We start from the raw sequence: 14851 nt of genomic DNA, 5'->3' as shown, positions 1-14851 counted from the left end.
ATGTGAGTGAGAGCGCATGGGTGCACGAGTGTTTACATCAATGAAAGTATGTTGGCGTGCTTGGGTGGGTAAGTGGAAGAGTGCGTGCGCGTGAGAATGCGTAGATGATGAGTGTGTGTAAGGCAGAGATTGCCTGGGTTCATGATCACTCTGTTGTGACAGGCAGCTCTCTTCCAAGCGCTTCGATAGATGTATGGAGCGGTAATGCCCCATGGCCTAATCTTGGTTTGTGACTGGATGCAGAAACAAACCGCAATAAACTGTCTAGATAACGAGGTCTGCAGTGAAAGGGCTGTTAATCAATATCCTATGATGCTGCAGCTATTTTTTTTTTTTTTTTTAAAAGTCAGTTCCCGTAACTCGAAAGCACACTGCCAGGAGCTACAACACTAAGGAAAATCCGCTCGATGTGAATAATAAATCCTGTTTGCATAGCAGACAGATAACAAGCATTCTAGAAGACTCCACTTATTAAAACAACAGAAGGACTCAATCCAAACAAATATTAAAGGATGATCATGTTTACCCATTTAATATTCACGCAGATTAGTGGCGTTCGAAAGCTGTGCCAACCTGACAGGCAGGAAAAGCATCAGAGAAAGCTTCCACGCACAGACCAACAATTTGCGATCTCGTTATACTGCAAACCACAATTTATTCACACTTCTTTGATAGTCTTGGGCATATCCATTTCTTTAATAACTCCAAGCCCTCCCTTTTCAGTAGTGCAATGTCTTTGCGTCACTCTGTGTACTGGCGCTGAGGGGTGAGAGGGGGGCGGCTCCCAGGCTAAAGCTGCCGGACACCCTGCTGCTCTAAGCGCAATGCGATTTCAACTTTCACTTTTAGAAATCTAACCTCTCAACTCTCAACACAGGTTGGTAAATGGCAGTATAGAACTCTAGATTCATGGCAGCCTCAGTACTTCTGCCATTGGACGGGTGTGCCTGCAGCTGTAGTGTCAGCCGTTGGCAATGTAAATAAAAATGCCATTTATTTATAAGTAAAAAAGTCATGAGCAATGCCAATAGCTCGAACTTTTCCAAAGGCGAAACCATTGCATTGTAAATGCTTGTTTAAAATAATATTGCCTCAATGCTGGTACCTGTTTTGTCCTTCTCCTCAGTCTATCGCGTAAGTAAGCGCTGAGATGCCCCTGGGTGAGTCATGCGCGGTTCAAGAGCCAACTAACATATAACACTAGGGCAGGGCAGATGGATATGCACAGTATTACATGGAGCGGAAACAATGCTACGCTAGTTCAGAGGAGCTCGACGATGAACAGGGTGAGGGGGTAAAAGTCCTGAGGCTGAGCAGCACACCACAATACTGCATCAAGCTAATGGAAGTCAGGTTGGCTTAACGCTGCGGTGAGGACAAGAAACATACTAGAGCAGATCTACTAGACACAGTACAGTGGGACAAAGGGAGGGAGCAATCTAGAACATCTGAACTCCCCACAACATAACAAGGAGAGGGAATAATGCTATCATTGTACAGAGCACCCCTCACTGCACAGCGTAATCAACATACAGCTGGGTAACAAAGAGCCACAGGAAGGTGGTTCGTTGAACAACACAATTTGAGAAAAGAGAACAATGCTACTCTAGGGAAGAGTAGCTGGAGCCGCACAGCAGAACATGGAGAAGAAACAACGGTACCATAGTTCAGAGCATAAATCCCATGAAAGTAGGGGGCCTGCAGAGAAGATCAGAGATACACGAGGGAGACCACAACCTAGATTATAGGAGGGGTTAGTCCAAAGAACAGCTATACTAAGCAAGGGTCAGTTTAAAAAAATTGGAAGGCCATCCTTAATGGAAGCCTACCCGTAGCCCCTAAAATCTAGGGTCTTTTATGAAAATCGTTTGCAAAGAAACCCAGATAGGATTCACCTGGGTGATTGCGTTATGTAGTGATGCACTTGCATTATCAGTCAGAATAAACTAAGCTAATTGGCAATTGTTGTAGGCATCCTTTCGCCCTGACAAATGCACCAGACCAGATAGGCTAATTATTGAGGGCAAAAACATGTTGGTGAATAGCAGACGGGTCTGAGCCAATGCGCTCTCTTTACCCGCCAAGATAAGTGTTTTTAGACATACCTAGAGTCCTCACAAATAAAGGCGATAACCGAGGAACCCTAAGGATTTTTTAGATTGTCTGGATCCTGCATTGTCCAGTAGTTTTTTTTAAGAACTCCCTCCTTTTGCAGAGTCTTCGCGGGGGTTGAGTCCGCCCAGGTAGTATCATCCTACCAGTAAGGAAGAGGATGCCGATGATGAAGCATGACACTACTATGTGTGTGAGGCATCCTCTTCTATGAAGGATGGCCTTCCCCATTTTCAAACTGACCCTCGCACAGTATAGCTGTTCTTAAGGCTAACCCCTCCTATAATCTGGGTGGGGGTCTCCCTTGTGCATCTCTGATCTTCTCTGCAAGCACCCTACTTTCATGTGATATACGAGTTGTTTGTAGGAGGGACATATGGGTGCATTTTCATCCTCTCTATTTTGAGAGAACAACCCTAGTTCAGAGCAACACAATAGTGTGTAGCATAAGGATGAAAAGTGTCACACTTGGACAGGCGGCTGAACATTCCACAGCATGACAAGGAGAGAGATACGGTGCTACCCTAGTATACTGCAGCTCAACACTGCACAGCGTGACAAAGAGAGAGAACAATGCTACTCTAGCATCCCGCAGCTGAACACTGCACAGCGTGACAAGGAGAGGGAACAGTGCTACCCTAGCATACCGCAGCTGAACACTGCACAGCGTGACAAGGAGAGGGAACAGTGCTACCCTAGCATACCGCAGCTGAACACTGCACAGCGTGACAAGGAGAGGGAACAGTGCTACCCTAGCATACCGCAGCTGAACACTGCACAGCGTGACAAGGAGAGGGAACAGTGCTACCCTAGCATACCGCAGCTGAACACTGCACAGCGTGACAAGGAGAGGGAACAGTGCTACCCTAGCATACCGCAGCTGAACACTGCACAGCATGACAAGGAGAGGGAACAGTGCTACCCTAGCATACCGCAGCTGAACACTGCACAGCGTGACAAGGAGAGGGAACAGTGCTACCCTAGCATACCGCAGCTGAACACTGCACAGCATGAAAAGGAGAGGGAACAGTGCTACCCTAGCACACCGCAGCTGAACACTGCACAGCGTGACAAAGAGAGAGAACAATGCTACCCTAGCATACCACAGCTGAACACTGCACAGCGTGAGAAGGAGAGAGAACAATGCTACCCTAGCATACCGCAGCCGACCACTGCACAGCATGAGAAGGAGAGGGAACACTGCTACCCTACCATACCGCAGCCGACCACTGCACAGCATGAGAAGGAGAGGGAACACTGCTACCCTAGGATACCGCAGCCGACCACTGCACAGCGTGACAAGGAGAGGGAACAATGCTACCCTAGCATACCGCAGCTGAACACTGCACAGCGTGACAAGGAGAGGGAACAGTGCTACCCTAGCATCTCGCATCTGAACACTGCACAGCATGACAGGGAGAGGGAACAGTGCTACCCTAGCATCTCGCATCTGAACACTGGACAGCATGACAAGGAGAGGGAACAGTGCTACCCTAGCATACCGCAGCTGAACACTGCACAGCGTGAGAAGGAGAGAGAACAATGCTACCCTAGCATACCGCAGCCGACCACTGCACAGCATGAGAAGGAGAGGGAACACTGCTACCCTATGATACCGCAGCCGACCACTGCACAGCGTGACAAGGAGAGGGAACAATGCTACCCTAGCATACCGCAGCTGAACACTGCACAGCATGACAGGGAGAGGGAACAATGCTACCCTAGCATACCGCAGCTGAACACTGCACAGCATGAGAAGGAGAGAGAACAATGCTACCCTAGCATACCGCAGCCGACCACTGCACAGCATGAGAAGGAGAGGGAACACTGCTACCCTAGGATACCGCAGCCGACCACTGCACAGCGTGACAAGGAGAGGGAACAATGCTACCCTAGCATACCGCAGCTGAACACTGCACAGCGTGACAAGGAGAGGGAACAGTGCTACCCTAGCATCTCGCATCTGAACACTGCACAGCATGACAGGGAGAGGGAACAGTGCTACCCTAGCATCTCGCATCTGAACACTGGACAGCATGACAAGGAGAGGGAACAGTGCTACCCTAGCATCTCGCATCTGAACACTGCACAGCATGACAAGGAGAGGGAACATTGCTACCCTAACATACCGCAGCTGAACACTGCACAGCGTGACAAGGAGAGAGAACAATGCTACCCTAGAATACCGCCGCTGAACACTGCACAGCGTGACAAGGAGAGAGAACAATGCTACCCTAGCATACCGCAGCTGAACACTTCACAGCATAAGAAGGAGAGGGTACAGTGCTACCCTAGCATACCGCAGCCGACCACTGCACAGCTTGAGGAGAGGAAACAGTGCAAATCTAGCGTACCACAGCTAAACACTGCACAGCGTGACAAGGAGAGGGAACAATACTACCCGAGCATAATACAGCTGAACACTGCGCAGCATGACAAGGAACATTGCTGCCCTAGCATACCGCAGCTGAACACTGCACAGCGTGACAAGGAGAGGGAACAGTGCTACCCTAGCATACAGCAGCTGAACACTGCACAGCGTGACAAGGAGAGGGAACAATGCTACCCTAGCATACCGCAGCTGAACACTGCACAGCGTGACAAGGAGAGGGAACACTGCTACCCTAGCATACCGCAGCTGAACACTGCACAGCGTGACAAGGAGAGGGAACAATGCTACCCTAGCATACCGCAGCTGAACACTGCACAGCATGACAAGGAGAGGGAACAGTGCTACCCTAGCATCTCGCATCTGAACACTGCACAGCATGACAGGGAGAGGGAACAGTGCTACCCTAGCATCTCGCATCTGAACACCGGACAGCATAACAAGGAGAAGGAACAGTGCTACCCTAGCATCTCGCATCTGAACACTGCACAGCATGACAAGGAGAGGGAACATTGCTACCCTAACATACCGCAGCTGAACACTGCACAGCGTGACAAGGAGAGAGAACAAAGCTACCCTAGAATACCGCAGCTGAACACTGCACAGCGTGACAAGGAGAGAGAACAATGCTACCCTAGCATACCGCAGCTGAACACTTCACAGCATAAGAAGGAGAGGGTACAGTGCTACCCTAGCATACCGCAGCCGACCACTGCACAGCGTGACGAGGACAGGGACCAATGCTAACCTAGTATACCGCAGCTGAACACTGCACAGCGTGACAAGGAGAGGGAACAATGCTACCCTAGCATACCGCAGCTGAACACTGCACAGCATGACAAGGAGAGGGAACAGTGCTACCCTAGCATAGAGCAGCTGAACACTGCACAGCATGACAAGGAGAGGGAACAATGCTACCCTAGCATACCGCAGCTGAACACTGCACAGCATGACAAGGAGAGGGAACAGTGCTACCCTAGCATAGAGCAGCTGAACACTGCACAGCATGACAAGGAGAGGGAACAATGCTACCTTAGCATACCGCAGCTGAACACTGCACAGCGTGACAAGGAGAGGGAACAATGCTACCCTAGCATACCGCAGCTGAACACTGCACAGCATGACAAGGAGAGGGAACAGTGCTACCCTAACATCTCGCATCTGAACACTGGACAGCATGACAGGGAGAGGGAACAGTGCTACCCTAGCATCTCGCATCTGAACACTGCACAGCATGACAAGGACAAGGAACAGTGCTACCCTAGCATCTCGCATCTGAACACTGCACAGCATGACAAGGAGAGGGAACCTTGCTACCCTAACATACCGCAGCTGAACACTGCACAGCGTGACAAGGAGAGAGAACAATGCTACCCTACCATACCGCAGCTGAACACTTCACAGCATAAGAAGGAGAGGGTACAGTGCTACCCTAGCATACTGCAGCCGACCACTGCACAGCGTGACAAGGAGAGGAAACAGTGCAAACCTAGCGTACCACAGCTGAACACTGCACAGCGTGACAAGGAGAGGGAACATTGCTACCCTAGCATACCAGCAGCTGAACACTGCACAGCGTGACAAGGAGAGGGAACAATGCTACCCTAGCATACCGCAGCTGAACACTGCACAGCGTGACAAGGAGAAGGAACAGTGCTACCCTAGCATACCGCAGCTGAACACTGCACAGCGTGACAAGGAGAGGGAACAGTGCTACCCTAGCATACCGCAGCTGAACACTGCACAGCGTGACAAGGAGAGGGAACAGTGCTACCCTAGCATACTGCAGCTGAACACTGCACAGCATGACAAGGAGAGGGAACAGTGCTACCCTAGCATACAGCAGCTGAACACTGCACAGCGTGACAATGAGAGGGAACAATGCTACCCTAGCATACCGCAGCTGAACACTGCACAACGTGACAAGGAGAGGGAACAATGCTACCCTAGCATACCGCAGCTGAACACTGCACAGCATGACAAGGAGAGGGAACAGTGCTACCCTAGCATACCGCATCTGAACACTGCACAGCATGACAAGGAGAAGGAACATCTCGCATCTGAACACTGCACAGCATGACAAGGAGAAGGAACAGTGCTACCCTAGCATCTCGCATCTGAACACTGCACAGCATGACAAGGAGAGGGAACGTGCTACCCTAGCATCTCGCATCTGAACACTGCACAGCATGACAAGGAGAGGGAACAGTGCTACCCTAGCATCTCGCATCTGAACACTGCACAGCATGACAGGGAGAGGGAACAGTCCTACCCTAGCATCTCGCATCTGAACACTGGACAGCATGACAAGGAGAAGGAACAGTGCTACCCTAGCATCTCGCATCTGAACACTGCACAGCATGACAAGGAGAGGGAACATTGCTACCCTAGCATCTCGCATCTGAACACTGCACAGCATGATAAGGAGAGGGAACAGTGCTACCCTAGCATACCGCAGCTGAACACTGCACACCATGACAGGGAGAGGGATCAATGCTACCCTAGCATACCGCAGCTGAACACTGCACAGCATGACAGGGAGAGGGACAATGCTACCCTAGCATACCGCAGCTGAACACTGCACAGCGTGACAAGGAGAGGGAACAGTGCTACCCTAGCATACCACAGCTGAACACTGCACAGCATGACAAGGAGAGGGAACAGTGCTACCCTAGCATCTCGCATCTGAACACTGCACAGCATGACAAGGAGAGGGAACATTGCTACCCTAGCATCTCGCATCTGAACACTGCACAGCATGATAAGGAGAGGGAACAGTGCTACCCTAGCATACCACAGCTGAACACTGCACAGCATGACAAGGAGAGGGAACAGTGCTACCCTAGCATGCCGCAGCTGAACACTGCACAGCATGACAGGGAGAGGGAACAATGCTACCCTAGCATACCACAGCTGAACACTGCACAGCATGACAAAGAGAGGGAACAGTGCTACCCTAGCATACCGCAGCTGAACACTGCACAGCATGGCAAGGAGAGGGAACAGTGCTACCCTAGCATACAGCAGCTGAACACTGCACAGCATGAGAAGGAGAGGGAACATTGCTACCCTAGCATACAACAGCTGAACACTGGACAGCATGACAAAGAGAAGGAACAGTGCTACCCTAGCATATCGCATATGAACACTGCACAGCGTGACAAGGAGAGGGAACAGTGCTACCCTAGCATATCGCATATGAACACTGCACAGCGTGACAAGGAGAGGGAACAGTGCTACCCTAGCATCTCGCATCTGAACACTGCACAGCATGACAAGGAGAGGGAACATTGCTACCCTAGCATCTCGCATCTGAACACTGCACAGCATGACAAGGAGAGGGAACAGTGCTACCCTAGCATACCGCAGCTGAACACTGCACAGCATGACAGGGAGAGGGAACAATGCTACCCTAGCATACCGCAGCTGAACACTGCACAGCATGACAGGGAGAGGGAACAATGCTACCCTAGCATACCACAGCTGAGCACTGCACAGCATGACAAGGAGAGGGAACAGTGCTACCCTAGCATACCGCAGCTGAACACTGCACAGCATGACAGGGAGAGGGAACAATGCTACCCTAGCATACCACAGCGGAACACTGCACAGCATGACAAGGAGAGGGAACAGTGCTACCCTAGCATAGAGCAGCTGAACACTGCACAGCATGACAAGGAGAGGGAACAGTGCTACCCTAGCATACAGCAGCTGAACACTGCACAGCATGAGAAGGAGAGGGAACATTGCTACCCTAGCATACAGCAGCTGAACACTGGACAGCATGACAAGGAGAGGGAACATTGCTACCCTAGCATACCGCAGCTGAACACTGCACAGCATGACAAGGAGAGGGAACAGTGCTACCCTAGCATACCGCAGCTGAACACTGGACAGCATGAGAAGGAGAGGGAACAGTGCTACCCTAGCATACCGCAGCAGAACACTGGACAGCATGACAAGGAGAGGGAACATTGCTACCCTAGCATACCGCAGCTGAACACTGCACAGCATGACAAGGAGAGGGAACAGTGCTACCCTAGCAAACCGCAGCTGAACACTGCATAGCATGACAAGAAGAGGGAACAGTGCTACCCTAGCATAGAACAGCTGAACACTGAACAGCATGACGAGGAGAGGGAACAGTGCTACCCTAGCATAACGCAGCCTAACACTCCATAGCATGGGGAGGAACACATTCAAGGGGCTAGATCAACAAGCCATTGCAGCATGAGGAGCTACAGGAAGGGGGCGGGGGGGGTAGCCCAACACTGCACAGCGTGGAGAGGGAATACCGGCCCAGAGGCAGAACACCTGGACCTTATTCAGTGTATAGAGGAGAGGGAGCAAAGCCGCTCTAGGCTAGAGAGTACGGAAATACTGCATACTGAAGAGAGAAAACTAGAGCCGAATAGCTGGATACTGCATTGCTTGAAGCAGAGCGGATCAATGCCACCATAGTGCAGAGTATCCTGACACAGCACAGCACGAGGAGAAGCAAGGTCTGAGGCTGAATGAGGATACCACTGCAGGATAAGGAGCCACAGGAAGGAGCACAGTTAAACACTGCACTCAGAAGAGAGAGAACGAAGCGAGGGCACGACAGGAGCAAAGATTTGGACACCACGCTATGAGGAGAGGGAACAGAGGAAGACAAGAGCAGAGCAACTGGACACTGTGCGAATGAGGGGAACAGGGAACAATGTCACTCTAGAGTCTAGCACCTGGATACTGCATGGTGATGAGCAGAGCTACAATGCCATGTTAGAGCACAGCCGATGGCACCCAACTTTACGAAGAGAGTGTTCAATACCACACGAGGACCAGACATCTAGCTTTGCACAGCTTGAAGAAGAGGTAACAAAGTGTTGGATACTGCAGTACAAGGAGAAGGCAGAATAGTGCTGTGATAGGACAGAGCAGCTGGCCAATCACAGCTTGATGATGAGAGGGTTCAATGCCACACTGGGGCAGGACGGCTGGATATAGCTTATCTTGAAGACAAGAGGATTCAATACCACCCTAGTGTGCTGACAGGTGGAGAATGGGCAGCTTGATGAGCAGAGGGTTCAATACCACTAGGGCAGAGCAAATGGATGCTACACAGGAGGAACAGAAGGAATTCCACACTAATACAGACCATCTGGGCAATATGTGGAAGAATGACAAAACAAAGAAATGCTAAATCAGGATAAAACCACTGGACACTGTTGGTGTGGAGTGAGGAGAGGGCACAAACCCTGATCAGAGTAGATGAGATATTTACTGTGCAATGCAACAAGATCAGATTGTAAAACATAAGTGTCACATACCAAAGAAAATAAGAACAATAATTGAGCATACCGACTTCCCCTTGCCGTGTTTCAAGGGGTAAATGGCAAAGTGGATGTGGAGATAGAATTCCAGCTTTTGGGCGAGATGGTCCCCATCGCGGATCTCTTGGGGAATGTGCTCCTCCCAGAGCTCAAAGAACACTTTGCGATCTCCGTCTTCAAATGCCGTGATCAGGTCCTTCTGTAGGAGCAAAGGAACCTCAGTTAAAGAGCAGCCTGAGGTCAGCATTTCACACCATTCCAATCACGCTGAACTAAACACAATTAGGAGAGGCCCTTAACTAGGCCAGGGCGGTAAATTCCGTTCTGCTCGCGGAATTTGGGTAATTTTGCGTTCCGCGGAGAACGCGAAATTGCTCAAAATTCTGCGTTCCGCGACTTCACGAAATTTTTTGCTTGTTCGCGTTATCAAAATGCGTGTTCGGGAGATATTTCCCCCAAGCACGCAAACAGCGATTGCTAACAGGAACAAGCATCGCGAACAAGCAATTCCGCGTGTTCGCAGAATTTCTGTGTGTTCGCGGAGATTTTTTACCGTTTCGCTGAGATTTGCGTAACGCATTTACGCAAATTCCCCCCACCCCTACCCTTAACACGCAAACCCTCACAAGCAGCGGTGAGGGGATCCTATTCTACAAAACCCTGGACAACTAGTTCCATGGCTTTGTCAGGCAAGTTGGAGTCAGTCGGATTGCAACCATGGAGTTGCTGGCCGTTGGCTGCTGCACGTTTATTCAGAGTCCTTCAAACTTGGCGTCTAAGCCAGCATGTACTAATAAGCAGTGTAGGCAAATTCAGGAGGCAAATGACTTCCAGGAGTAACCAGAACAGAATGTAGGATTTTGCAGATTCTGTGAGTGCATCCCTGCAGCCACTGGGAAGGAGCAGAAGGAAACTGAAGGAAACTTCTGCACCTCAATATACAAAATACACTGTGAGACATACAAGCACACAAGAAGAAATCTGCTAAGGATTAGAAGAGGGCAAAGCTTCTCAAATTTTACAAAGTATTGGACATAGTCATAGAGGACAAAAACGTTTTTTGAGAGAATATAATTGAAGCTTATAAAACTAAGTTTAGAAATCTCAGAGCTCTATTTCTGACTTTTGAGACCTGGCTAGGACAGTGCATCTGGATTCCCAAACCCACCCACAGGAGCACAGTGGGTCAAAAACAGAAGTACTGCCATACAAATCTGCAATGGGAAAGCAATCAGGGTTGTTTCAATAGTTTTATTCAAGACTGATACATCAAAGGGGTGTGGCTGCTGCAACAAGCGTAAACAAATATGGACTCAGCTTACTGAACAGTACACAAAGCACTAGCATTTTTTAAGTTTTAAAACCTAAGAGTAGCACATGTTTTACAAGACCCTACAAATCACAAAATCAAGAACCAGATCTCCCTCTTACAACTACCTCAAGCATTGCCTCAAGTCACTGCTTTTTCCCTGAAGTAAAGAAAAAGGTGATGGGTGGAAAGTTGAATTAATCTAAGCTACTGGTAATTACTCAGGCCGAATCCTAGTCCATTGAGGTAAAACTGGTCTTGGGATAGGTGTATTCCAGGTCATGCAGGACCTGCCCTGGCAGTTGAGCTGGACTGTTCCGATTTGAGCAGAGCCAAGGCTGATCTGCATATGGCCAGTCCCAAACTGAAGGGGCATGGTGTGCAAAATAATGATGGACTGGGATGCGGGCCGGAGGAACAACTAGTTGCTGAGGTTCTTTGCATATTTCACTGCTTGGTTCCCAGTAGAATTACCTACATTTCTACTGCAGACATCTGCAAACAGCCCTTACTTTGCAAAGACTTCCAGCCAGTCACAGCACTCGCTATTACCTGGATCATCAATGTGTTGGAGTCTCGGAAAGCAGATCCCGATGTCTTTGGTAACGGCTTGCCTTTTACTTTACATTCCTTGGCAAAACTTTTCAGCGTATCCTCAAACTCGGCAAAGTTTAAATACTGGAAAACAAATAAAACAAGTATTTTTAAATCCAATACGTCTGTCTATTATATAAATCATGATAGAATAAAGTATTTTTCTTACTCTGCATGTTGTACGTTTCAAAAATAGAACACCAGCTCTATTTTGCCAATTTGGTACTGAAGATATCTGGGGTGGTCTGTAACCTTTAAGTATAGTTTCACAAGAGTACCGTTTGAACCCCACTAATTACTGACATTGGGTTGACCCAGCCAACATTGCAATCCACCTTCTTGCCAATGGCACCCAAAAGTCTGCCTCCCTAAAGTCCTGCCCAAACTGCATCAGCGAGGGACGATACAAGTCACTGTGACTTTCAACCGGTTGATATTAATTCCACACAAACATGGCTTCCACCTGTCCAAAGCCACCCGCGTCCTTGAAATCCACTTTGACGGCTGCATATCCCTATCAACCTTTTTAACTTCTACTTACATGACCTTGACATTTCACCTTCTCAGCGTTTGCAAGATTCACACCCCTCCCTTGTGCGGAGACAAGAGCTTCAGCTATACCCTCGTACTGCGTAAACTCAGCAACTGGTGCACCTTCTCCTTGGCTTAGATACTTACTCCTTCCTGACCCTATCTCAACTGTGCTGCCACTGTCCATTGCACACATTTATGTCTACTACTACATCATCTCTTCATCAGCAAGCAGTCCTGCTCTCAGTGTACAGTAGAGGCATCAACAAATGCTGCAGTTATCAATATGTTTAAAGGCTCCAACATAATTTATCTTTCGCAGTTCATTCTATAACCTCAGGCACTTCTTTTAGTTTCCTACACCAACAGTGTCTCCTTAAACCCAGCCATACCTGCATTTCACCAAACCCAGACGTAACTGCATCTAAGTATGCCCAGCCATAACTGCATTTCACCAAACCCAGGGGTAACTGCATTTCACTCAGCCCAAAGGTACCTGCACTTATAATCATTTTTATACCCTAGCACTACTTCAATGAAATGCCCCGCCCCTTTATTTGCGCCCTTAGTTGACTCTCCTCCCCAATGCCTTCAGAATGGGCATCACCACTAAATGACTGCTACTCAGCCCCACTGCTGACATCATGTTGACCGGAAGTGATATACCCTGGTTCCATAGTCACTGGAGCTCCCACTCTACTGGCAGTCATTCCAAGGTTGTATAAAGGAGCTCAGTCTGACGCTAATCACTGACCTCATCTCATCTGGTCACCCTAAGCACTTTTTGTAAATGCTCCATGGGCCGTGTGTACGTCCTCTGCAAAACCAAACAATGATTTTATTGTGCTTTAATATCCTCACCAGGTTCATAGAAAGATAGAATCCAATAATAATAATTATGACGTGCCTTCCTCTTCCTTGCTATTGCAACAGCGGAGGACGCTCCTTCTCACGCCTGGCGGCCAAAGCCTGGAAGTATCTCCCCCTGCACCTCAGACCACCTCATCGCTCTAGATATTCAGGAAAGGACTCAAGACTTGGCCGTTCGAATGAACAAGAGCACCACGAAGCAGCTAGCAACTCCAGCGCCTTGAGACGCTCACAGGTGGTTTGCGACGCTATATAAATCCCCCGATGGATTGATTGAAGCTAGACCACAACTTGTAGAATGCCCAATACATCAGAGGATGCGTGGAGGAACGGAGGAACGTCTGACTGTAACCAAAGCAAGGCTAAGAGACGCTTCATGATAAGGAAAGCAAACACTATATTGTTCAGATATTTACAATTCACTCATGTCTGAAGTGTTCCTAAGAGACAAGTTTACAATGGTGACGTAATATTGATTTTTGTAGCAACATTTAGCATTTTCAGCACTGGCCCTCTGAAGATAAAATTTAAGGCACTCAGAGGTCTCTCACAAGAAAGGTTTAATAGTACTTTGACATTGGAGACATCTGACCATGTATGGAGTCAATAAGTTAATGCGGGTTAAGTAAGCCCCTATAGAACCCCTATCTGTGCATCATTAGCATACGCGTAAGCTTGATTAGTTTTGGTACCTCTTTCCTTCAGCGCTGAAGGACAACCTAACAGCTTTCGTCTCCCTTTCCAGACCACAGATTCTTGAATCTCCAGTGTAATTTCAGTTATCATTGCACAATAAATGCATGGGATTGTTTTTAAGAAACTTTGAGGTCAGAAAACACCAGCAACACAGTATAACCACTAGCAGTTGTTACACTAAATAATTAAAAATCAGAGACCCACTAACACTTTATTAATTGAAACATCCTATATTTTGGGACTTCCTATAACCCTCTACAGCAGACATCCTCCCGCCTAATGAAACTCCTCATGACAGTGGGGAAAGTCTGGATTTAGTTACAGTATAATTTCTGAGACAACTCTTTATTTACAATTTGTCGATTCTTTTGAAAAGTCAGACTGAGGTTGGTGTCGATTTCCACAATTTGCTGGAATGCTTGATACGTGGGCCTTGGTAGTGATATCACAGTGGTTTAGAATGAGACAGAACTATATTTGAAGACCCTTGAAAAACCTCTACTTTGTGAGAGGACTCAGCATAACCCACTGCTGAAAACCAAAGGAGTTACACTGTTTATCAAAAATGTAGGCCATTAAAATAGACATCTTTTAATAGTGTTGAAAAATTGTTACTATGAAATTAGTAAACTGAGTGAGCAGCTATGCTATTGCTTTCATACAGACTGAAAGTATTTCAGGTTTTACGTGAAAACTGTGTTATGGCACATTTTGTAAAGATAAAGGAGAAATTGTAAAGACTGGACATTTGAGCATAAAGCTGGTTTGAGACTGTCATACTTTTTGAACTGGAAGAGTGTCATGGATTCCAACAACAACCTGGTTTTCTGCATCGATCTGCTAAAGTAAATGCTGAGGAATCAGATGCCCTTACCTAAACACCTTCTCCTGAAATGCAGGAGGTGTAACATGAAGAAAGGTGAACAGGATCACTGAAGTTTTCTACTAGTCACATATGAAGGACATTATGCATCAAGAAAAGGAAATTGGGATCTTTTAACTTGCAAGGCATGGGAATGTAAAAGGCTGATCTAT

The 14851-nt window shown here is 48.1% G+C and overlaps 1 protein-coding gene across 1 annotated transcript in view; it reads right to left on the bottom strand.

Annotated features, from left to right (window-relative positions):
- ARMC9 (armadillo repeat containing 9) overlaps window positions 1-14851 on the bottom strand; it is a 442743-nt gene that overhangs the window by 413281 nt on the left and 14611 nt on the right. The window contains exons 3-4 of the mRNA XM_078667778.1: window positions 11678-11803; window positions 9845-10015 (exon numbers count right to left, since the gene is read on the bottom strand). Of these exons, the coding sequence (XP_078523904.1) occupies window positions 9845-10015; window positions 11678-11803 (297 nt within the window). The remainder of the gene's footprint in view (window positions 1-9844; window positions 10016-11677; window positions 11804-14851) is intronic.

Source organism: Lissotriton helveticus, chromosome 11, assembly GCF_964261635.1.
Source record: "Lissotriton helveticus chromosome 11, aLisHel1.1, whole genome shotgun sequence".
NCBI lineage: Eukaryota > Metazoa > Chordata > Amphibia > Caudata > Salamandridae > Lissotriton > Lissotriton helveticus.
The sequence above is the reverse complement of the archived record's forward strand: the minus strand, read 5'-3'. Positions and strand labels throughout refer to the sequence as shown.